Here is a 22,731-nt window from a genome sequence, read left to right on the forward strand (position 1 = left end):
CAGAAAAGGGGATGAGTCTTTTTCAGATGAGTTAAAGTATAGTGCTTAGTTCTATCCATGAATAAGTGAGCTTAGGTTTTGGGTCTAATACGATTCAGACCTTTGTCAGTAATCTTATAGTTGTTTCCCTACATGAGTTTGGAATCAAATGAAATGATAAACCATACATTAAGTAATTTGGTAATAGTAATGGCTAACATAGTCATACATTTGTTTATCTTCCTGTGAAGAGTTCGCCAAGCCAGCTCCTTTTTTACCTTTCCGTTTTCATTTTTCAACTTCTTTGCTACTCAGAATTGAAAGCACAACTAAAAATATAACATGGCCTTGTTCAGTACTTGAGATGAGTAATGAGCAAACAACCTTCTGTTGCATCTATTTGTTCTTTATCATTTATACCTATTTTCTTTGGATTTAGCTCAACCAAATCACGACCCAAATACTCACCACTGCTTATGTGGTGCTGATGGTAAGTCTATTTTAGCAATTTTCTTTAATCGTTCTATCTCAAAAATGAAAATGATATTGTCACCCAAGAACCTATTATGTGTACTGATATGCTGTATTATCAACAATAAATCATATTAATGCAGGCTGGAATCTAGTGATATATTGGTGAGATTATTAAAACTTACTGAAAACTGTTCTAGGTCAAATCTTGTTTTTTCCTCTTGTTCTGCTCCATATAATTAACTAATATCCTAAGAACTTGGAAGTGGGTTTCTGGTCCCTGTGCAGAGTCTTGTCTCTATGCATTTGTCTGTAGAATGATGGTTAGAGGAGCAGATATGTTCACACCCGCACTAACAATTACAGAGAGATGCCATAGACAATGGTGTTATAGTGCATAGAGGTGGTGACTTTGTACAAACTTCTCAGGAGTGCAGGCAGTTGACTATTTTTGTGGACTCCCTAAAGCAGAACTACAGAACATTGAATTCTGAGGGTGGGGGTTTGGGTAATTTCGCAGATACCAACTACCATTGTGTAACTCAAACCCCCCAAAAATATCTGAATTTTGGAGAAATTCCGTTTCCCATTTCTGTCCTGCTTTCAACCAGATTCCTTCCCTGCACAAATAAATATGTTTTCGGTTTAGGGGAAAATTTTAAAAAGATAACTGAGTAGTTAGCTAAGTTGCAGCTTTGGCCAGTACTGCTTTTTGGGTCCATTTCATCACTGGGAGTATTCCTACAGATCAAATTGAGTATCCCTCTTTCCTCACTTATCTCAGAAAGATACTCTTTCTCTTTGAGATTGTTGCTGTGGAGAGTTATTAAAGAGATGGCTAGCCCTCTAGCTTCCAGGGAAAACCCTGATAAATGTAGGACTCATGGTTCCGATATATATGTTTCCCTAAAGCCGTGGTTCTCAACCTGTGAGTCCCCAGGTGTTTTGGGAGTTGAAGGCCAAAACATCTAGGGACCCACAGGTTGAGAACCACTGCCCTAAAGGATTGATAAATCCTCTGTTGTGACTTCATCACTTTGGGCCCAGATGGATAGATAACAGATTCATAACTACTTTAAAAATCATAGCTTGGATGTCTGTGGATGAAATGGATTCCTTCCACAGACAGACATGTTCTTTTAATTGCATGTTCATTGCTAACTAGAATTTGCCAATTTTGACTTCTTTGTAAACTGTGCATAAAAGGTGAGGTAAAATGAATTGACAAGCACATAACTTGTTCCCATCTCTCAAAATTCAGAGAATAATCTGATCTTGAAGTATTGTTGTAGCTGTTTACTCAAAGAAAATGTTAATATTTGATGTTTGCTCATTTCTTTTATAGCTGACCTCATTATGCTTGGATTAGCTACACATGAACCAAATTTTACTATCATCAGAGAAGAATTTAAGCCCAATAAGCCTAAGCCGTGTGGTCTTTGCGGTCAGTTTGGACATGAGGTTAAGGAGTGTCAAGGTCTGCCGAAAGAAAAACAAGGGGAGGTAAGTTAAACAGTTCCCTTCCTTCCTTTTCATGACAGCTAGGTGCTATGCAAATAATGAAGGGATAAATTGTGATGTGGCAGAGCCTTTCAGATTCTGTCATATTCATAAAGCTCACTGGATAAAAAACGAATAGTGTTAATAATTATCATAATCACAAATTATTACAGTTGTAAAATTCCTTATTACCTAAAAAGTCCAAAAATGGTTTCCAGTTGCTCAAAAACCTTTTTATAGGTTTTTGATAACATTAACTTGTGATGGCTATGTCTTGCATGAATATTTTGTGTGTGTATTTGCAAAACTTGTTGAAAGTACAGTAGAGTCTTCACTTGTCCAACCTTCACTTGTCCAACATTCTGTATTACCCAATGCAGTCTGCCTCCTGCCCAGATCCACAGCTATTTCTCTAGGCAGCAACACGCAGTAGGCCAACATGCCCAACAACAACACAAGTGCAGCCATGCTCCCAAACAAGTGGCAGATTGTTGTAAAACATGATATTTTGGTGCTTAATTTGTAAAATAACGTAATTTGATGTTTAATAAGCTTTTCCTTAATCCCTCCTTATTATACAACATTTTTGCTTATCCAACGTTCTGCCGTCCTGTTTATGTTGGATAAGCGAGACTCTACTGTACTTTGATTCCTGCCTGGTTGGACCAGGTGGCCCTTGTGATTTCTTCCAACTCTGTTTGTATGATTCTATCTGTGGGTTGTAATGTTTTTCAGTTATCATTTCCGCTGGTAGGAAAAGGTTAGGCAAAACAAGATTTAAACCTCTGAAGGGCAGGTCTAAGAAAAAAATGGGAATGTAGGAGTTTGATTGTTGCTTGGTTTGTGTCACCGTCTGCTGAATATGTCTTCGATTGCTATGTCCTGTTTGTGCAGTAGCCAGATATTGTAAATGAGTTGGTGTGGCAAAGCTCCTCACATTTGGTGCTTGAACATTTGGGAGACTTTCCAGATAGTGACTGAAACAGAAAAGGGAGAACTAACCTGAGTTTGGCCAGCTACACCATGATTAATATGTTTGTATATGAAAGTGTCTCTGATTTGTTCAACTGATTGTGGTAGAAGGAAAACGTGATATTATATCCATGTGCAGTATTGTTTTGAGCTATGCATGTTGGTAATACGTAATAAATTGAATGAATGAGACGGGGTTGAAGTGCAAGTATTATCTCCCTCAATGTGCCTAAATACCCTAAAGGGGTTGTCAAAAGTCAGATGCCAATTAGAGAGAAAAATAGAGTTTATTAAAGCAACAGTCCAAAAAATAGCTCAACAAACTAAAAAGACTTAAAACACTTAACTTTCAGTGTTATTAAGTAGAACAAGTGGGTAAAACCCCAAAAAACAAGAACTGGCAAATAATCCGGATTAGCCAGAGATATAATCCGGGTTAAACTTAAAATTTTAGAACTTGACCCAAAAGTTCACAATGGGCTGAAAAACGGAGGCATGAACTAAAGCAAGTAGTATTGAAGCCCACAAACCTTTCCCAAAACTCAAAAGTACAAAAAGGAGTTCAAAACAAACAAACGCCCAAACTGAGCTAGGGAACTCCCAGTTGAGAGCAGCAAAGCCAGCGAAACAGCGAGACGCTGGCGAGTTCACAGCATCCGCTGCTGGAACATACACCAAACCAAGAGTTAAAGGAGCAGAGCGGGAAAGCGTTGTCAAGACGGTCCGAAGTCGGGATAAACCAGCAGCGCCAAGCTGCTGCAGAAGCAAACGCCAAGCCAGGAGTTAAAGGAGCAGAGCAGGAGAACGTCGTCAAGCCGGTCCGAAGTCGGGATAAGCAGACAGCGTCGGTATCAGGAGTGAAGGTAGTAGTCAGCAACAGCAGACAGCCACGGAATAGAGAACAACACCAAGCCACGGATTGAGAGCAAAGAGCAAAGCCAAGTTCCAGTCCAAGGTCCGAGAGGTTGAAGTCATCCAAGAAGGTCACAACACGAAATGGCACAGAGAGCCAAAGCAACGAGGGCGAACAGTCCAGGAAAACCCACACAATTCCAGCCCTCCGTTGCAGAATAACCCAGATTAAACTTACATCCGTTGCAAAGTCCCAGTCCAGTCTTCAGTAACACACACAAGAAACCCAATGGCGCCCAGCAATGGCGCACACAGGAAACCCAATGGCGCCCAGCAACACCTTGCCACACGCAAGGTATAATGGCCAAACAACCCCAATATATCCAGGTCTCCCTGGGCTTCCAAACTATCCATGCCCAAAGAGCAAGTGTCTCAACTTCTTAATCTGAATCAGAACTCCACACAGCCAACGCCCTTGGGTCAGGCGTTCCTAATTCCTCATCAGAGTCCCAATCATCCTGCCCATGCCCAACTCTATCTACACCTGTGGACCCCCTCTCATTCCTCCAAGCAGACCAAGTGGGATCTGCTTCTGAAGACACCCAAGCTTCCCCAGCATCAGCAGTATCCATGGGCCCCAATTCGTCCCCAAGCATCTCCGGTGCCTGTGCCCAGTCCATGCCCAATTCCTCCGTTAACACCTGTTCCCCAGCATCCATTTCCACCTCAGGATCCCCACATGAATCCTCCTCAGAAGACTTCCCATCAGTCTCCCTGACCCTTTTCCTAAACAAATCCTCCAACGAGCCCTCCTCGCGAGGGTTTTTCCTTCCTCTCCTGATCCTACCACTATTATTCACAGTCTCCGAAGGCGCATTCACAACAGGGGTCAGATCCCATTTGATCTTTGCTCCTAAGCTGGGTCATTTCTAATTATTACCACAGAGGTTCAAGTGCCGTAGGCTGTATTTCAGATCAAGGAACTGTCAAACCACCTTTGAGTATTCCTTGCCTAAGAAATCCTGTGAAATTCATAGGGTTGTCATAACAGGCATAACACAAATACCAAATACATATAAACATTGTGACACAATTATAAGAAAGGTATGCTAAATTCACCAAAATGGCAAAACTGGTTAAGGATATGATTACCAAACTTTCTTATGTATGAGTGAGCTGTATTGAGCACATGGGATTTTGTTAAAAAAAATTAATCCATTTTCATTTATGGTTAAAGCCTAATTCCGAAACACACTTTGTGAATATAAACTCTAATGAATTTAGAGGGGTTTATTTTTGAATAGGTATAAGTGTGATTATGGTGTGAAGTAAATATTTGAAAAGCAAATCTTATGTTTAAATACTATGTCATCTTTACATTCTGCAGCATGATCAGTTTGCAGATTCTCCTCCTGGTATGGAACAAGAATTTATCTTTATTCGCCTGTGTGTTTTGAAAGAAGTGAGTGTTTTTATTTTTACTTAGTTTGTTTGTATCCCCCTTCACAAGAGTTTCAAGGGTTGTAGCAAAGTTACAATTTCCATTCTAAATTCCAGTAACTGAAATTCAGTCACCAATGTTTAAACTGGAAGTGCTACACGTGATATACAGAGAAGGCTCTGCTATATATTGTAGTCTCATAGCCATGCATGTTACTGATCTTAAAAGCTGGATGAGTCTGTTTTTGGGAAAGTGGTCCTCCATGTTCCTGGATTCTGAGTTGTTTGGGGTTTTGCTAAATGTTAGTAATGCCTCAGGTGATACTGGTGGCAAGTCAAGAACCACAGCAGATATTTCCAAACAGGTGGTCATATCTCCCTTCCCATTTCAAACAGAAGTAACATTAAGGCTGCGATATCTTCTCAGCTCTAATGTTGAAAACAGATGATGGCTGGGCTCGGCAGGGATGCTAAAGGAGTTCTTTGTCAGGGTAGATTCAAAGAGAAACCTTGCCAAGACAAATTATTTGAGAAATCAACAAATTAAGCATTTCTGTATTGGAATGGGAACTTGGAATAGACAACCCAAATCTGTATATAATGCAAGAATATGGGGGTTTGTTTAACTTCCAGAAAGGGATCTGTATAGATTTTTGGCTTTTAGGAAAAAGTGTCACTTATGCTTTTTGTCTTGGAAAAGCATGACCTTTTAGTGATCATAACCTTTTGGAAAACCACAATCTCTATAGCCTTTTGGAGAAAAATGGCATTCACTACTATTTGAAAATCATAACATTTTGGAAAAATATGATCCTCCGGTGGCCAAGGGGATAAAAGCCTCGTAACTTGAAGGTTGGGTTGCTGACCTGAAAGCTGCCAGGTTCGAATCCCACCCGGGGAGAGTGCCGATGAGCTCCCTCTATCAGCTCCACCTCCATGCGGGGACATGACAGAAGCCTCCCACAAGGATGGTAAAACATCAAAAACATCTTGGCATCCCCTGGGCAACGTCCTTGCAGACGGTCAATTCTCTCACTCCAGAAGCAACTCCGGTTGCTCCTGACACGAAAAAAAAAAATCTTAATGAAGAAGATAGTTATTCCCAAATGGAATTTTTCTCTTTGGCTGGGTAATTATTAGTTACTACACCTTGATGTAACTTACAGGCTCTTTCTCTCTCTTTTTAAAATAATTCTAGTATTTGGAAAGAGAATTAACGATGGCGAGTTTGCCGTTCACTTTTGATGTTGAAAGAAGTATCGATGACTGGGTTTTTATGTGTTTCTTTGTTGGAAATGACTTTCTTCCTCATTTACCCTCATTAGAAATCAGGTAAGGTGTATGATATTATATGCAGAAATACTTCATTACATAATAAAATAATGTAATTGTACAAGAAATGTTTTGTAATGAAGAAAAGTAGTAATTAATATCTAGATCAAGAGCTGTTTAGGGGACTCAAAGAACGGGCATGTCGAGTGCAATTTTGCCCTTTCTTCAGAAGCCATATCATACTATACTTTTATTTTAAATGTTCCATCAGCTTCAAATACTGTTTTTATGCTCTATGAGAAGATCAAATCAGTATTCCCATTAGTGTGCCAAGTTAAGTGTTCCACTATTTGGGTCCTGGCTTCATTCAACCTTTTATTGTTCAAAACTCAATGTATGCTACAATTGGTTATGGAGTTATATCATATAATATGTAAAGCTTTTGAAATGCAAAAAAGTCTAATTATTTCTGTGCTGCATATATTATTACTGCAGTTTTAGTCCTCTTGAGTCTTAGGCCCCTTCTGCACTGCCATATAAAATCCAGTTTATCTGCTTTAAATTGGATTATATGGCAGTGTAGACTCATATAATCCAGTTCAAAGCAGATAATGAAAATTATCTGTTTTGATAAGCTGTATTATATGGCAGTGTAGAATGGGTCTTGGATGGCTGTTTGAATGGATCTTGACTCATTTACTCCTCATTTAGTAGCAAGCCGTGTATGTCCATGTCTCTTTGAGTGTGTTTTCAGGCTATAAGTAATTCCGAATGCGTTTTTACGGAGACTTTTTCCATATCCCTGTTTCTTCTCACATGGCATAAGGTGACAATTATAATAAAGTTAAAGGTCATCTTACTGACATGTTGAGACCCATTCTTAACATCTTATTTTTTTGGTGGTCAGATGTAGCTTACGCCGGAGGGTATGAGTTACATTTTATCTATTATTGGGGGAAAATAATATTTTTTCTTGTTGACAGCAGTGTTGTCATTGATTTGAGATAGCATAGAAAGCCAGTTAGTGAAATCAGTTCCAGTTCAAAGATCACTAATTAAATGCAGGAGAGAGATCCAGAAAGTTGAAATTTAAAAGGTAACTTGTATTAGCTCTGCTCTGTGTATGTTACATTCCTAGAAAGAGCTGTTGCTAATTTGTTCTTGTATTTCAGGGAAGGAGCAATTGACCGTCTAGTCAACATATATAAAAACGTTGTGCACAAAACAGGGGTAAGTGAGTCCTGCAGCTAATTCAATAACCATTTTGAAGGAAGAAAGGATAGTTACACTCCTGTTTCTATACTTAACAGGGATACCTTACTGAAAATGGCTATGTCAACCTGCAAAGAGTACAGATGATTATGTTAGCTGTTGGTGAAGTTGAAGATAGCATTTTTAAGAAGAGAAAAGATGATGAGGTAAACAGTACCTTCGTGTTTTTGTGTTTGTTTTTATATAATGCAATTACACTGATAACAATGGACTTCATTGGTTATTTTATTGTATTTCTTAGTTCATTGTACAAAATACATTTTAATTCAAATGAGTCCATCTGAGCTGTTAATTAGTACAGTATGTATTAATATTCCATTTTGTTGATGGTAACAATATTTTTGAGCAGCTGCTGGTTAGAAATAAATCCAATTTAATGCTGGTGAAACAAAGAATACTGCCAGCACAGTTGCATTGGATTTGACAGTTGAAACATTTTCCTACTGTGCAAGTAACCGTAACTTGCAGCACACTTGTTGCAAGTTACAGTTACTTGCACAGTGAGAAACTGCTGGTTTTTCCTTTTTTTAGAAATGTACTTCTGCTATTCTAATAAGCCTTGCACTATATGGTAATAGTGACATCACTCCATTCATAACGTTTCATAACAGGCAATCTGTAAAATGGTTATAGATGTGAATACAGTCTGTTTGGCTGTATTATTTTCCCAAAATAAGCAAATTCATGTTTTTGGTAATCATTTTCTCTGTATAGTGTGATCCCCTATGTCTATGGTACTAGTAACTATAGTATCATTTGTCCACGTTCGCCAAAATATATTTTCTGCAAGCATTGTTTAGGTCCTTTAGCGTGATTCTGTGGTATTCCTGTGCCAGAAATCCTTCATTTCAAAAAAGTTTGCCATTATCTGTCATTTCACATATCCTTGCAAGTTTGGGGAACATATCCCCCACAGATATAGGGGATGTAGTGTATTTTGTATGGCACTTATTTTTCTGATAGATTTCTTCTTTACGGTAGGAAAATTTCAAAAGACGACAGAAGGAAAAAAGAAAAAGAATGAAGGTAAATACAAAATTTTCCAAATTTTATTGGAAAATTGTGGACTTTTTCTTCATTTGCACAGCATAAACTGCTTTTTGGAATTGTCCTCAGTTTGAAAAGTGCTGTTTGGGTAACACAAACCTTATGAATACATTCCTCGGATACTAACTAAATGTGGCAGATATAACACAATCCTGAGCCTGTGTTTTTAGAATTTAGCCATGTTAAGTGACATGTGGTTTACTCTCATGTACGTGTGTATGGAGTTGCTGTTTTAGTTTGCTATAAGCCATACTTATTGTCTTTCTTCTTTATGGTTTCTAACTCCAGCTACTTCTATAGCTTGTTATTCAACAGCTGAGAGATCATTGTTATTTTCCCACTGCTGGGAAAGGTGAGGTTCCTTTAATTGTGGATTATTGTACATGAGGTACCATTCTGTTTTGAACTGCTTCCAGTTGTCTGAAAAAATGGGAAAGAATGGAACAACCTCCTTGGCTATACTTTGTCAGTGGTTGTGATGGGGATATTTGTGTATGGCAACTAGGTCAGGGCTGTGAACATAATGGAAGGAAGAAGATGACTAGTCTGGAAGTAACCTAGGGATAGGATGGGAAAGAATGTAGATATTACTAGGAAGACAGAAGGGACTAAGTAAGGGAAAGAGAGAAGGAGGGTTGGGGAGAGGGTTAGTTTTGAGTATTAGCATCTGTGTTTGAGAAAGAGATAAATGCTGAAAAAGACATGGCCGAGGTTGGCAAGTCTTCTGAATTAGCAGGAGACAGCGTGAGAATTTAGAGAGATGAGCTTGATTATGAGAGAGCAAACTGTGGACTGATTGATGTGCTCTTTTGTGTTCTCACCTGAACTTGGGCACAATTGAAAATTTGGCCAAATTGCTTTTCTTATTCTTAAATCAGCATCATAGTAGCAATTTCATGAATGGGCACCTGAAATTCAGATGAGATATTAGGTCATAAATGAAAGGGGATAGTCACATTGTTAGAACAAATTGTTTTTCTGGAAAAGTTTCATGTGTGACAAGTTGAAGGAACCCTGTTCATTACATAACCATTCAGTGATACTTACATGAATGTTAATGTGGAACTTGTTATTTAAATACTAAAATAAATACAGAGGCAGTATGATGTGGTTTAAGATTGGATTCTGACTCTGTAGACCAGGATATGAATCCCCACTCAAACATGGAAACTGACTGAATAACCTAGGACAAGTCATAATCTCTCAGCCCCGTAGGAAGGCAAAGACATACCCCCCTGAGCAAATCTTGCCAAGAAAATTGTGTAAGAGGTTCATCTTTGTGTCACAATAAGTTTGAAATGTCTTGAGAGCAAACAACCACAACAAATTGAAATAATGGCATTTTTAATTTAGATCATGGCCAAAGTGTACTGCAGTCACTACCTGCTTATTGTTACGGGGCCTAAACGAAAGGAAAGTGAAAACAAACACGATGATTGTGCGGCTTTCATTTTCACGTTGCCTCTCATTTCCTACGAAAATGTCATTATTCGTTGTATGTGTAGACAAATGGTAGAAGCGAAACGATAGCCCAAAGGAAACAAAGGAAAAAATTTCATGCACATCTCTAGTATAAATCTCATTGAACTCAATGAAACATTTTGGAGTACATTCTTAAGATTGTGCAGCTTCTTTCCTAATAAGGTGCATATGAGAATACTGGATGAGAATATGACAAATGGACAGCATGTTTCTATGTTTTTATTTGAATGTCTTTGTAATGGATAAGATTCCCATTGAAATTGTTACAATGCCCTTGGCAGAAACTATATCAGTGTTAACTTTTGTGATACAGTAGAGTCTCACTTATCCAAGCTAAACGGGCCGGCAGAAGCTTGGATAAGTGAATATCTTGGATTATAAGGACGGATTGAGGAAAAGCCTATTAAACATCAAATTAGGTTATGATTTTACAAATTAAGCACCAAAACATCATGGTATACAACAAATTTGACAGAAAAGTAGTTCAATACGCAGTAATGTTATGGTGTAATTACTGTATTTACAAATTTAGCACCAAAATATCACAATATGTTGAAAAAATTGACTACAAAAATGGCTTGGATTATCCAGAGGCTTGGATAAGCGAGGCTTGGATTAGTGAGACTCTACTGTACTTTGGCAAATGCAATGGAATGATAAGATAAAATGGGGGGGGGGGGTACTGTTGCTGATTTCTCTGTTAACTGTTCTTAAGGTATTGATTAAAGAGCAGTCTTTAGTATTCCAAATAAAAATAATTGTTAACTTTTATCATTTGTCTGTGGATTTAAATGGAATTCATGCTAATCATGTTTAAATAATAAATGTAAATATTTTATTCATAATAATTTAGAGTTTATTTGTTTGCAAATAAGTCACACCAGTTATACTTAGACTAAAATCTTAAGTAGTTAGCACATTTCTTCAGGTTTTTCTCCCATATAAACTTCTCTTAAAATGAAGTATATCTTAGGATCAAGTGCGGAGCCACCATTATTTCCTTATAGTGAAGCGTACTCAGTACCAACAGGGAAGTTTTGGTTATATCTTTGAAACCACCTGCATAACAAGTTGAGTTACTGCATTTCGTTCATTTTGATTCCTTACTGCACATCAAAATGTTATCAGAAATTGCTGCATTGAAACAAAGAGTTTTATTGTGTTGAAAAAGGTAAAGGGTTTCCCCCTGACGTTAAGTCCAGTCATGTCTGACTCTGGGGGTTGGTGCTCATCTCCATTTCTAAGCCGAAGAGCCGGCGTTGTCCGTAGACACCTCCAAGGTCATGTGGCCGGCATGACTACATGGGGCGCCGTGCATATTGTGTATACAGAAGAAATTCTAAAGATATTTTAAGAAACGTATTTCCCTTAAAATCAAAGCCTTTTTAATGGTGGTGGTGGTATTGAAATTAGTGTGCATCTTACAATCAGTGGCATGTTAAAATTGAAGAATTCGCTCATCCCAGACATCCATGGGATGTTTTATACAGTAATTACTCTGATAATTGATGGTCAGTATTTCAACTAATTCTTGTATGCTTAATTTAGAGGGAACAACATTCTATGGCTGGTGGCCAGTTTACCCCACAACCTTTGGGAAGGGGAAATAGGTCAAGCCATCAGCCAATCAGTAACCCGAGACATACAGCCTATGAAATGAGAATGCAGGACAGACAGAACACCGTAAGTGCTCATTCTGGAGTTTGGTACTACACATAGAAAATCACGAATTTGCTCATACAATGGAGTTCCAGTTAACTGGCAACCATGTGGAATTGTAGATGCTAGATAAATGTAGTTTCTGGTTGATTGAGAGTTACTATTAAAAATAAGCCTTACTAATACAGTATCCCAAACTATACCATACCAAAAACTCTGTTTTGACAAGATATTAATATAGAAATATAGTAATTAAAAGCAAATAAAGACAAACCTGATGTAACACTGTTTCACTGTTTTTTATTTATTTTATTATTTCATTATTATTATTATTATTATTATTATTATTATTATTATTATTATTATTGCTTGAGAGTTCCTGGTGCTTGAGTTCCGGGAATCTACTGTAGTATTATTTTATTTCCACAAATGAATTCTTTTAAGCACAACCTGGTGGTAGTTCTTTTTAAAACTTAATTTTTAAGTGATTATCTATTTCAACTTCACACGAAAGATAATTTCAGAGGGAGCAACACTGTAGCCTTGATTTCTGTTTTTCATAATTGTCTTCTATTAATATTATTTTGAAATGCCCAAAACACATATTTATTTATTTATTTATTTATTTTATATACCACTCTTCTCCCCCAGGTTGTTGTATTTTGAGGAATTGTGTGTCCTTCATTTTCCCCTGAAGCCACTGAAATTAGTTTTATGTTATTTACTTGTGGATAACTCTGACAAGTATAAACCATGTGGAAAGCATTTGTCCCATAAAAATGTAGCTGAATTAAAAAAATTAATGTGCATGGCATGACAATTGGTTCATTAAAAATAATTATGATTGCATGATTTTAATATGATTTTCAATATGATTTTAAAGTTTAAATCACACAGAGTTGGATCTCATGTGATACATGAAGGCTCATGTATGTTTGAAATTAATCCTCTGCCCCCGTTCTTTTAGATTTGGTGAAATATGTTATGTATGTAGTCTGTTGTGATTGGCCTCAGGTTCCAGTGTGTATTGTCATTGTGTATATAAAGTTAAAGCAGTGGTTTTCAACCTGTGGGTCCCCAGATGTTTTGGCCTTCAACTCCCAGAAATCCTAACAACTGGTAAACTAACTGGGATTTTTGGAAATTGTAGGCCAAAACACTTGGGGACCCACAGGTTAAGAACCACTGAATTAAAAGGTTATATGTGGATTTCAAACATGATTTTACCAAAATGAGTACACAAAATGAGCATGTACCCAAGAAAACTAACATGTAAAGTAACCCCTCCATATTCCAAGGGCAAGGGAGGGGGAAGGATCTCTTGAGAAATATTTCCATCTTTCTCTGAACCCAACCCTTTCGTTGCACTCTGCTTTTAAATTCCTCCTAAGTTTCAAGAGCAATTTGTTCCATGGCAAAATGGGAGGTTGTTCTAGTTAGTCCCAGAGCCCCTTAGGCATTGGAAGTATTTTTCTCATAGTTCTTTTGGACCCCATATTGTTCTGTTCTTCATGACAAACCCATTAATTTTAATTTTATAAGTGTAACGAGACCTTTTCCCTAACTCTCTGCACAATAACTGCATCCCCAGACTCCTTCAGCTTCTCCTAATACAAGCTTCACATCCGATGGTACGCCATCTCCAGCAGGAGGAATTAAACGAAAAGCAGAGGACAGTGACAGTGAACCTGAGCCTGAAGATAATGTCAGGTGACGCATTTGGTACTTTGTTAGCACATTGTCAAAGGGATGTTGCCTCATTAATACTATTTACCCTATATCTTCAGCACCTTCTAATGCTTCTCCATGATCTTTTTATCCACCAGTAATTAATGCTGAGGGTTGGGATGCTCTGTAAATTCCAGTGAGATGTGTAGGCTATAGCTGTTAAATTTAAGTGTCTCCATTAGTATTCATGCAGGTTTTCATCCTAAAAGCTGCTACTCCCTTTGAGACTCAGCTTGGCTAGAGGTTCAATATTCAGCTCAGATTCTGTGTGCAGAATGTCACTGTTCTACAGCATAAATGAAACTGTTTAACCCTTCAAGCTCTAGAATCAAATCCTTTTGTTTAGCCCTTTATTTTGTATCCTTCAGTGAGTTCCTTTTCGTTTTTGACAATGAATGAATAAGCTTTACATGCACAAGCTTCCAGCACCTATGAATAAAAACATCTTAGGTACAAGCTAGGAAAGCTGTCTGCTGGATACTTTGGCAAAACATTAACTGAGAAGACACTGGGCAGAACTGAACAAATGTGTGGCTCTGTGTAAAACAGGTTCATGGGCCCATCTTTTTATTTCCTAGCTTGAATCCAAACTAGCTTAAGATTGCTTCTGCTAATATAGCAATGATTATCTGTTTCCACTTTTCCAGCAACCTCTGCTGAAAAAGCACTCCCTTAAATTGAAAGAGGTTTCAGAGTAACTGTTCATAAGATATGAAGGACCATAGTGTATTCATTCTTCTTACCTTGCATGTTAGGAAAGGCATTGAGTCCAAGGCCGGGTCTATTTTACTTTATATTAATTACACAATCGGGTTGAATGTTCATTAAATAAAAGGAAGAAATGGGATATCAGGCAATCAAAGCAATAAGTCCATACATAGTGCATACACGCCTAATGGTCAATATAGAAACAAAGTAAAGTGCATAATTTGAAGTGGAAGATGGAGAGGTTCAATTCTTTCTGCAAAAACAATACTAGGAGCATATTGTGGCACTGAAAAGCAATTGCTAATACAAAATTAAAATAAAACTAAAGAAGCACATTTAGCCATTTACATTTGCTGGATTAGGGGCGCAGGACCCTCATGAAAGTGAAAACCCACAAATAAAAAAAATCTGTTTTTCATTGTGTTTCTTATCTGTTGATATTATAGAAATATGAATAAATTGCTATTTGCTAACCCGAGATAATATCTCAGTAGGAATTTTAGGTCCTTCAGCATGACTCTGTGATCAACATCCTCTAGTCCCTTCTGACATGATTTAAAAAATTCTCTAGAAGCTAAACAAAGAATTGCATTGTAGGAACGACAATGGAGAGAATATTTTAAATCCAATCTATTAATAATAAAATTTGCAGAAGTTAAACCTGCAAATGTGTAGGAATGATTGTACACTAAATCTATAATTGTACCAAATACAACATTAAGAACATTCATGTACAGTTTAAAGATCATGTAAAGAACTACTAATCCTAATTGACAGGGAGCCAGAAGAATTGGGGATTGAAACCAAGAAGGTTATCAGGGAAGAATGCAAAAAAGTCAAAATCTGTAACCAAAAATAAGGAAAAGTCTTATTAGATCACAGGTGAACTTCTTCAAACAATTACAGACAGGTGAGAAATAACAGTAAACATGATAGAAGCAGTATCAGTATCCTGGATGCCACTGTTCAGAAAGAAAGAAAATTATCATAATAATCAATGCAAGAAAATAGAAGAAGACAACACAAAGGCAGAACAAGAGACCTCCACAAGATCCAAGAAAGTAAGGGGAAATTCAAACTAAGTGTGGAAATGCTATATCACAAAGTAAGGAACATATGATCAGAGCAAAATTAAAAGATGATGGTAGCAATACATTGAGGAAAGGGATGAAACAAGGTCAAATCTCTTCAAGAAAGAACCATTTGAAGCTAAACCCACAATGTTAGAAAGTCATCAACAATCAATCAATCAATTTATTAATGCTCCGACCAGTAGTCATATGCATTTACAGAAACAACATCAAACAAACATCTATACAAAACACTGTAAAACCCAACAGTTAAAAGTAGGATGCAAGCAGGATAAAACAGAGCATGAAAAATATACATTGTGAGGTGCAGCAGCACAAGTGCAACATGTGCTGGGAACTGCACAATTACCGGTAAAATGCCAATATATAAGATCAGTCATTTAAAAAACATAAATAACAATATCAACCAAGCATCTATAGAAACACTGTAAAATCCCACAGTTAAAAGCAGGATGCATGGAGTATAAAACAGAGCTTGCAAAATATAACCGGTAAAAAGCCAGTATAAAATATCAGTCATGTTAAAAACTAGATAAAAGCATCCCCGGCGCAGTCGACTGCAATGTCCACAATCAGTCTTGCTCTGATTTTGATTGCTGCCAAGGTAAAGAGAGAGACCTTATACGTGATTGTGGAGTTGGTATCAGATAAAAAGGTAGAAGATCTTTTCTGCAACCGTGTTCGATTGTAGGTACCATAGAATAGGCCCTAAGAATTTATTTCTTGGTGCAGAGTACAGAGTGCAGGCAAACAAATAGTGGGGCAGGTCCTCAATTTCTGAGACCCCGCATACGCACATTCGGCTAGCCAAAGGAGTGCCCGAGTATAATAATAATAAAACTTTATTTATATACCACCCTATCTCCCGGATGGGACTCAGGGTGGTTTCCAATCATAAAAACAACACAAACATTACATAACAAACATAATAACACATTATTAAGCAAAGTAAAAATACAATTATAGAAATAAATAACACTTACATGACCTGATCAAGGGGGACGGGAACCATAAACCCAATATATTAAAATGTATCATTTTAAGTTAGAGAAATCTTGTGCAATATATTCAGGCCCAGAAATAGGCGGTATTCTAATGAAATTACTGAAAAACCTGCAGACACCGCCAGGTCTTCGGATCCTTACGGAAATTGGATAATGTAGGGGATTGCCTGATCTCTTTTGGCAATGCATTCCAGAGCCGGGGGGCCACTGCCGAGAAGGCTCGTCCCCTTGTCCCCACCAGCCGCACTTGAGACGGTGGTGGGAGCGCGAGAAGAGCCTCCCCGGATGATCTCAAGGTCCGCACTGGCCCATAGGAGGAGATGCGATCACGGAGATAGGTAGGGCCTGAGCCGTATAGGGCTTTATAGGTCAAAACCTATGGTATCTACCATCCAGCACTGCTGAAGGAATGCTTTGGAATCATAGAGCTGTAAAAGCTTGTCTGAGGTTAGGGAATGTAAGGTTGGTTAGATACATAGCCTTTTCATGGTCTACTTTGTATAATTTGTATCATGTTGAGAATTTGGAGCTATTAATAGCCTGTCTGTCCATTTGAATACCTTGGTTATAAATGTATTCATGCAACTTCTCTCTTGAACTCAGGATTGAAGGCTCATGAGACAGGATAGGGTATATTTTCAGCAATTTCTGATGTTTTGAGCTCCAAACCTTGCATTCAGATAGATGTTCAAAGGATGGCTTTGGGAAAACCCTAACTGAGGAATCCTTTATGATTCTTCAATAGTTGTATAGGGAGAAGTGAATGCGGGACCTTATGGAAGGTAAACCAACCTCTGCTCTGACCAAGGCTGCTGGAGTGCCAGGTGGGAGTCTCAGCAGATTCTTAAGGAATGTATTCTGGATGGCCTCCAATTTTGGTATCTGTGAATCATCCCATCCCCAGACTGGGGTGCCGTACAGAATCTGGGCAATAACTTTGCTCTGGAATATTTTCAGAGCTGGGGCAACCAGATGGCCCCCTGCTATGTTATAAAATCTGAGGATTCCTCCAATAGATTTTAGTGCCACTTCTCTGCTATGTTCTATATGAGGCTTCCATGATAGAGTCTCTGAAAAATATACACCCAGATACTTAAATTCCCTGCATTGTTCAATCTGATGGCCACCAATGGACCATCTGAACTGTGACTGTCTTTTTCCGAATCACCTTTGTTTTATTATAATTGATGTTCAGCTTTTCTTTGGAGCAGTATATGCCCAGTTTAGTAAGTAGCCTTCTTAGACCTATTTGGGCGAATGAGACTAACACCACATCATCTGCTTATAAAAGGGCAGAAATTTTCTTTGAACCTACTGAGGGTGGGAAGAATTCTGGACTTGAAAGTGCTGTTATTATATCATTCAAGTATAAATTAAAGAGTGCGGGTTATCACATCACCAGGTATAGGTGGTATAACAATAAACCTTAATCAGCCTATAGAGAAAAGTCAATTCCAATTTGCCAACAAATATGAAAAACAAAACAATGACCTACAGTGTGAAAACACTAAAAACACATTCCAATCCTCAGGAAAGGAGATACTGCAAATGACTGTAGTAACAAGAAAATGTCTCAATCTTCGATTTTTGAGGACCGAGGTATCAAATGTATGACTCTCCAGGCTTTTAGGTTCCAACTTCTAGTTTGTCCAGTGGCTAGTAATTGTGGAAGCTTCACTCCAAAACACTTGGAAGGCCACAAGTTTGACACCACTGGTCTAGAATTTTACTAAGCATGTTTATTGATTTCTGTATTTTGCTAAAGGGTGCATGGGACTAGTTTTAAAAAGTATTAGGCTAATTATCACTTAGGGCTTAATGAGGTCAGCTCATAAACATGATATATGTTTAAAAGTGAAGCGTATATTATATAAATTGGCCTTATATAAGTACTAACAAAAATGGAATTATTCTCTAGGTTATGGGAAGCTGGCTGGAAACAGCGCTACTACAAAAACAAATTTGATGTTGATGTCAATGATAAAAAATTTCGCCATAAGGTTGTCCAGTCTTATGTGGAAGGATTGTGCTGGGTTCTCCGATATTATTATCAGGTACTTATCTATTCATCTAGTTAAAATACATTTTTCCTTGAAATTGACCGATTCTATTTTTACCAGTGGTCAGTAATTCCTATAAATCTTATATTTTCTGTATGTGATTTGAATTCTTCTTCCATTTTGCAAACTAGGGATGTGCCTCTTGGAAATGGTATTATCCTTTTCATTATGCACCATTTGCTTCAGATTTTGAAGGGATTGCTGACATGTTCTCAGACTTCGAAAAGGGAACAAAACCGGTAAGGTTTGTTATATTTCTTTATAAAAATCTGTAGGACAAGTTTACTACTCCAATCAATTAAAGCAGTCCTTTATTTCTGGCAGTTCAAACCTCTTGAACAACTTATGGGAGTCTTTCCAGCAGCTAGTGGTAACTTCCTCCCAGTGACTTGGCGGAAACTTATGACTGATCCGGTAAGAAGGTTACCTTACTTGGTTTCTCCCCGCCCCCGAAATCCCTTTTTCATGTGTGCAAAATTTAAATGTTTTTGGGGTTCTTTAAAATATACTCTTAACAGTCTCAGTGCTTTTCTGAAGAATACTTTGTCTACTAGAGGAAAAGATGTGGCAAAATGTACCTGTCCAGATCAGGACCCAATTTCTTCTCTCCTAGCTCTAGTGGACTGTGGAAGAAGAAGGTTCTTTGCTCCAATTCATTAAAGACACAGCATGGGGTGCATGTCCAAATCAAGCAGAGAGAATTGAACTAGGCAAGAGAATTTGTAGTCCAAGATGAAGATTCATTGAGTCACTGGATCTACTTGAAGTGTTTATATTTAGGAAAATGCTCAAGTCTGAATATTCAGAATGTAGATACTGGTATTTTATTGAGTTGAAAATGGATAGAAAAGTACTGTTCATTTCCACATGTTTTTCATGACTTTGAGAGGAAGAAAGGAGCTAGCTTCATCTAGTAGCACCTGAGTCAGATTAATTATATTTTTTCATTAAAAATAGGAATCAAGTATAATTGACTTCTACCCTGAAGACTTTGCTATTGATTTGAATGGGAAAAAATATGCATGGCAAGGTAAATGTTTATTGTTATATAAGTAATATGCTTTTAGTAGACCTTTGGGATTGATTGTGAGCTATGTGAAGTATCTAGCTTTGGTTATTATACAATACAGGAATGAATGAATAAAATGTTTATTTCATAACTATCTTGCTACCACTTCCCAAGGTTATGCCTCTTATTGCATTTATTAATGAACAAGAAAAATGTAAAACAAACAATTGGCCTGAGTTCAATGGGGACAGATATTAATTTCAGCAGTCTCTCCAAACCAGACATTAGCAACTTTATGAGCTTTAGATGTTCATAGGCAGCTGGCAATGATGAGAAGGATAGAGGAAGGAGATAAAACAGCCTGCAGAGGAGAGACAAGGTCAGCAAATGGAAGATGCAATACAGTGGCCAGAGGAATATCCAAGCTGTTCTTCTGTACTTCACAAGGAAATGGCAAGACCACTTACACCTAAATTTGAAAATAATGTTATTACTAGGTGAAAAAAGATTACTCAAGATGTAAATGCTGGTCTGTAGATAAAGAATAGTTGCTGAGGATCTCTTGATGTACAGTGCCCAAATAAAAGCCTAGTTATAGATATGTATTCTTCTTTAAGAATACCCACTTAGTAGAAAGTAGCTTATCTGTTATTTTTAGATGTAGGACATAGAGTGTTTGATAATTGCAAAGTTATTAGCAAAGCTTCTCCTTAAGCTTCATTTTTGCAAGAGAAGGCTTAGGTTTCAAAACTTTCAGCAAGAGAGATAAACATGGACTCATCTTCTTTTTTGATTAGTGGGAACAACTTTGTGTTAATCTTGCCAAAGTTTGTGTGCTCTTTAATTCTTGATGCTGACAGAATGGAGATGTAGAATCTTACCACTTATTTTCTGTAGGTGTTGCTCTGTTGCCGTTTGTTGATGAACGTCGTCTGAGAGCTGCTCTGGCAGAGGTGTACCCTGATCTCACTCCTGAAGAAAGTAAGGAATAAAAATGTATACAATCCTTTTATCTGGGGTTATCTTGAGACTTTTAGCATCCAGAGCTGGCCAAAATATCTTGGCTCATAAGGCTGAAGATCTCACTACCACTTTTCTCATTTCCTAGCAAAAAAAAACAAAACCTCATCTGATGGATAAAATAAGCAAGCATTTAGTCCTCTTAATCATCTATAGCAGCGTTTCTCAATCTGTGCTCCTCCAGATATTTTGGACTTCGGCTCCTGCAATTCCTAACAGCTGGTAAACTGGCTGGAATTTTTAGGAACTGAAGTCTAAGACACCTGGGGAGCACAGTTTGAGAAACACTGATCTATAGAATGAAGATGCAAGTTCCTCATTAGCCTTAATGTCTTGCATTTTGAGGTAGCTATCCTTGTTGTATTCTGAATCATTTAACCAATTCTATAAAAAAAATCTGATGGGAATCAAATAGTTGTTTCTTGACAAGATATTTCTGCTCATTTAAATGTTCAATGACATTTCGTAACCTTGCTTTTTTGGGTGAAAAATTGAACCTTGATTGTACAATCTTAGCAAACAGTGTCAGCCTCAAGCATCTCAATTCCATATACTGAAATGACCCCTTGTTAACAACTTGTTTATTTTAACTTTGATTGTAATGTGGGTTGTATGTATATGTGTTAAATGTGTTTGTTAAATGTTTTGATATGGCTGATGAGCTAATCAATAAAACGTATGTCTAATATACTGAAATGGAACTAGATATGGTATCAGAAAAAGTGTATAAGGCAGATATTAGCAGAAGGACGAGCAGAATTGGGATGTGGAAAGCCTGGATTATTTATGCTTCACTGGTATGTTCAAGCCAAAAGCAGTGGAGTTTTCATGGGTAGAGATGGAAGACTTTCTCCTTTTCCTTTGACTTTCCTGAGGAGAGGATTCTGATCAGAATGTTGATCGTGTTAACTCAAAAGGAATGCAATTCCCTTATTTAATCAGGCATCCTGTTGATAACTTACAGCACTATAATGTATGATACCTTGTAAGTAAAATGATGTCTTAACCACTTGTTAAATCAAAGTAACAGAGCTACTTCATGCTCAGATGCCACTTCTCCAATAAAGCAATAGATGACTGTGAAATTCTTAGCTGATACTGTCCTCTTCTCATGATATCATTGAAGAATTAACTCAATACATATTAAGGGGACATGTTTGTGTAATCTTAAATACTGTACTTGGTAAACCAAGAAAGAGAGCTGTTTCGTTTGTGTCACAAGTGCAAATAAAAAACAATATGGGATAGTTTCTGTGTATCTTATTACTCTTAATCATTTTCATTCATGAAATGTTAACATTCTACTTTCTTCTCTAGAGAGAAGAAATAGTCTTGGCGGTGATGTTCTTTTTGTTGGGAAACATCACCCACTTCATGACTTCATCCTTGAACAATACAAGTCTGATGAAAAACAGGTATACCAGATAAGTTCCAGTCATTTTTACATTTGCCGTGTGTGCCAATCTAAGTCATCTGATCAGGATTTTCTTATTCTCAAACAGGCTGTAGGCATGCCCCCTGAATTGTGTCATGGTATTCAGGGTAAGCTTACCCTGAATGAAAATCCAGTTCTTCCAGATGAGTAAGTATGGTTTACAACTTGGGGGGGGGACACCTGTTGGAGCATGGGTGGGCACATTTGTCCCCTGAGGGACCTTGGAGAACCACATCTCTCACCTACCCCTTAAATGTTTTAAATGTTCCCAGATAGCCTTCTAAGAGGCATGGGCCAATTTTGCCATTTGCTTTGCCCCTTTTTGGGCCATTTTAAGCCCAGGAGACACTTTTTTTGTAACGGGATGAGCAGGTTCATTTGGGGTTAACAACAAAATTGCTTCCTTTGGAGGGAAAAATCCTCTCCTGAGCCTAAAATGGCTGAAAGGGTGCCAAAAATGTGTCAAAATTACCCATACTTCCTAGGAGGCAATTGAAGACAGTCTTCTTTTTTTCAAAAGAAATAAAATGGGGAGGACATTCATGCCTTAAAGCATCCCATGGCTTACACCAGTGGTTTTCAACCTGGGGTCCCCAGATGTTTTTGGCCTTCAACTCCCAGAAATCCTAACAGCCGGTAAACTTGCTGGGATTTCTGGGAGTTGTAGGCCAAAAACATCTTGGGAGAACCACTAGCTTACATAAATATTTATTTGATCAGGGATAAAAAA

The 22,731-nt window shown here is 37.7% G+C and overlaps 1 protein-coding gene across 1 annotated transcript in view; it reads left to right on the plus strand.

Moving 5' to 3' along the window:
• The window catches only part of xrn2 (5'-3' exoribonuclease 2), a 75,594-nt gene that overhangs the window by 29,462 nt on the left and 23,401 nt on the right, over positions 1–22,731 (plus strand). The window contains exons 8-23 of the mRNA XM_003220068.4: positions 419–469; positions 1,796–1,953; positions 5,162–5,236; positions 6,413–6,546; positions 7,659–7,716; positions 7,797–7,904; positions 8,740–8,784; positions 11,836–11,970; positions 13,538–13,656; positions 18,396–18,531; positions 18,669–18,776; positions 18,862–18,951; positions 19,495–19,567; positions 20,444–20,527; positions 21,884–21,981; positions 22,069–22,148. Of these exons, the coding sequence (XP_003220116.1) occupies positions 419–469; positions 1,796–1,953; positions 5,162–5,236; positions 6,413–6,546; positions 7,659–7,716; positions 7,797–7,904; positions 8,740–8,784; positions 11,836–11,970; positions 13,538–13,656; positions 18,396–18,531; positions 18,669–18,776; positions 18,862–18,951; positions 19,495–19,567; positions 20,444–20,527; positions 21,884–21,981; positions 22,069–22,148 (1,552 nt within the window). The remainder of the gene's footprint in view (positions 1–418; positions 470–1,795; positions 1,954–5,161; positions 5,237–6,412; positions 6,547–7,658; positions 7,717–7,796; positions 7,905–8,739; positions 8,785–11,835; positions 11,971–13,537; positions 13,657–18,395; positions 18,532–18,668; positions 18,777–18,861; positions 18,952–19,494; positions 19,568–20,443; positions 20,528–21,883; positions 21,982–22,068; positions 22,149–22,731) is intronic.

The sequence above is a fragment of the Anolis carolinensis genome, chromosome 4 (genome assembly GCF_035594765.1).
Source record: "Anolis carolinensis isolate JA03-04 chromosome 4, rAnoCar3.1.pri, whole genome shotgun sequence".
In the NCBI taxonomy this organism is placed as follows: Eukaryota; Metazoa; Chordata; class Lepidosauria; order Squamata; family Dactyloidae; genus Anolis; species Anolis carolinensis.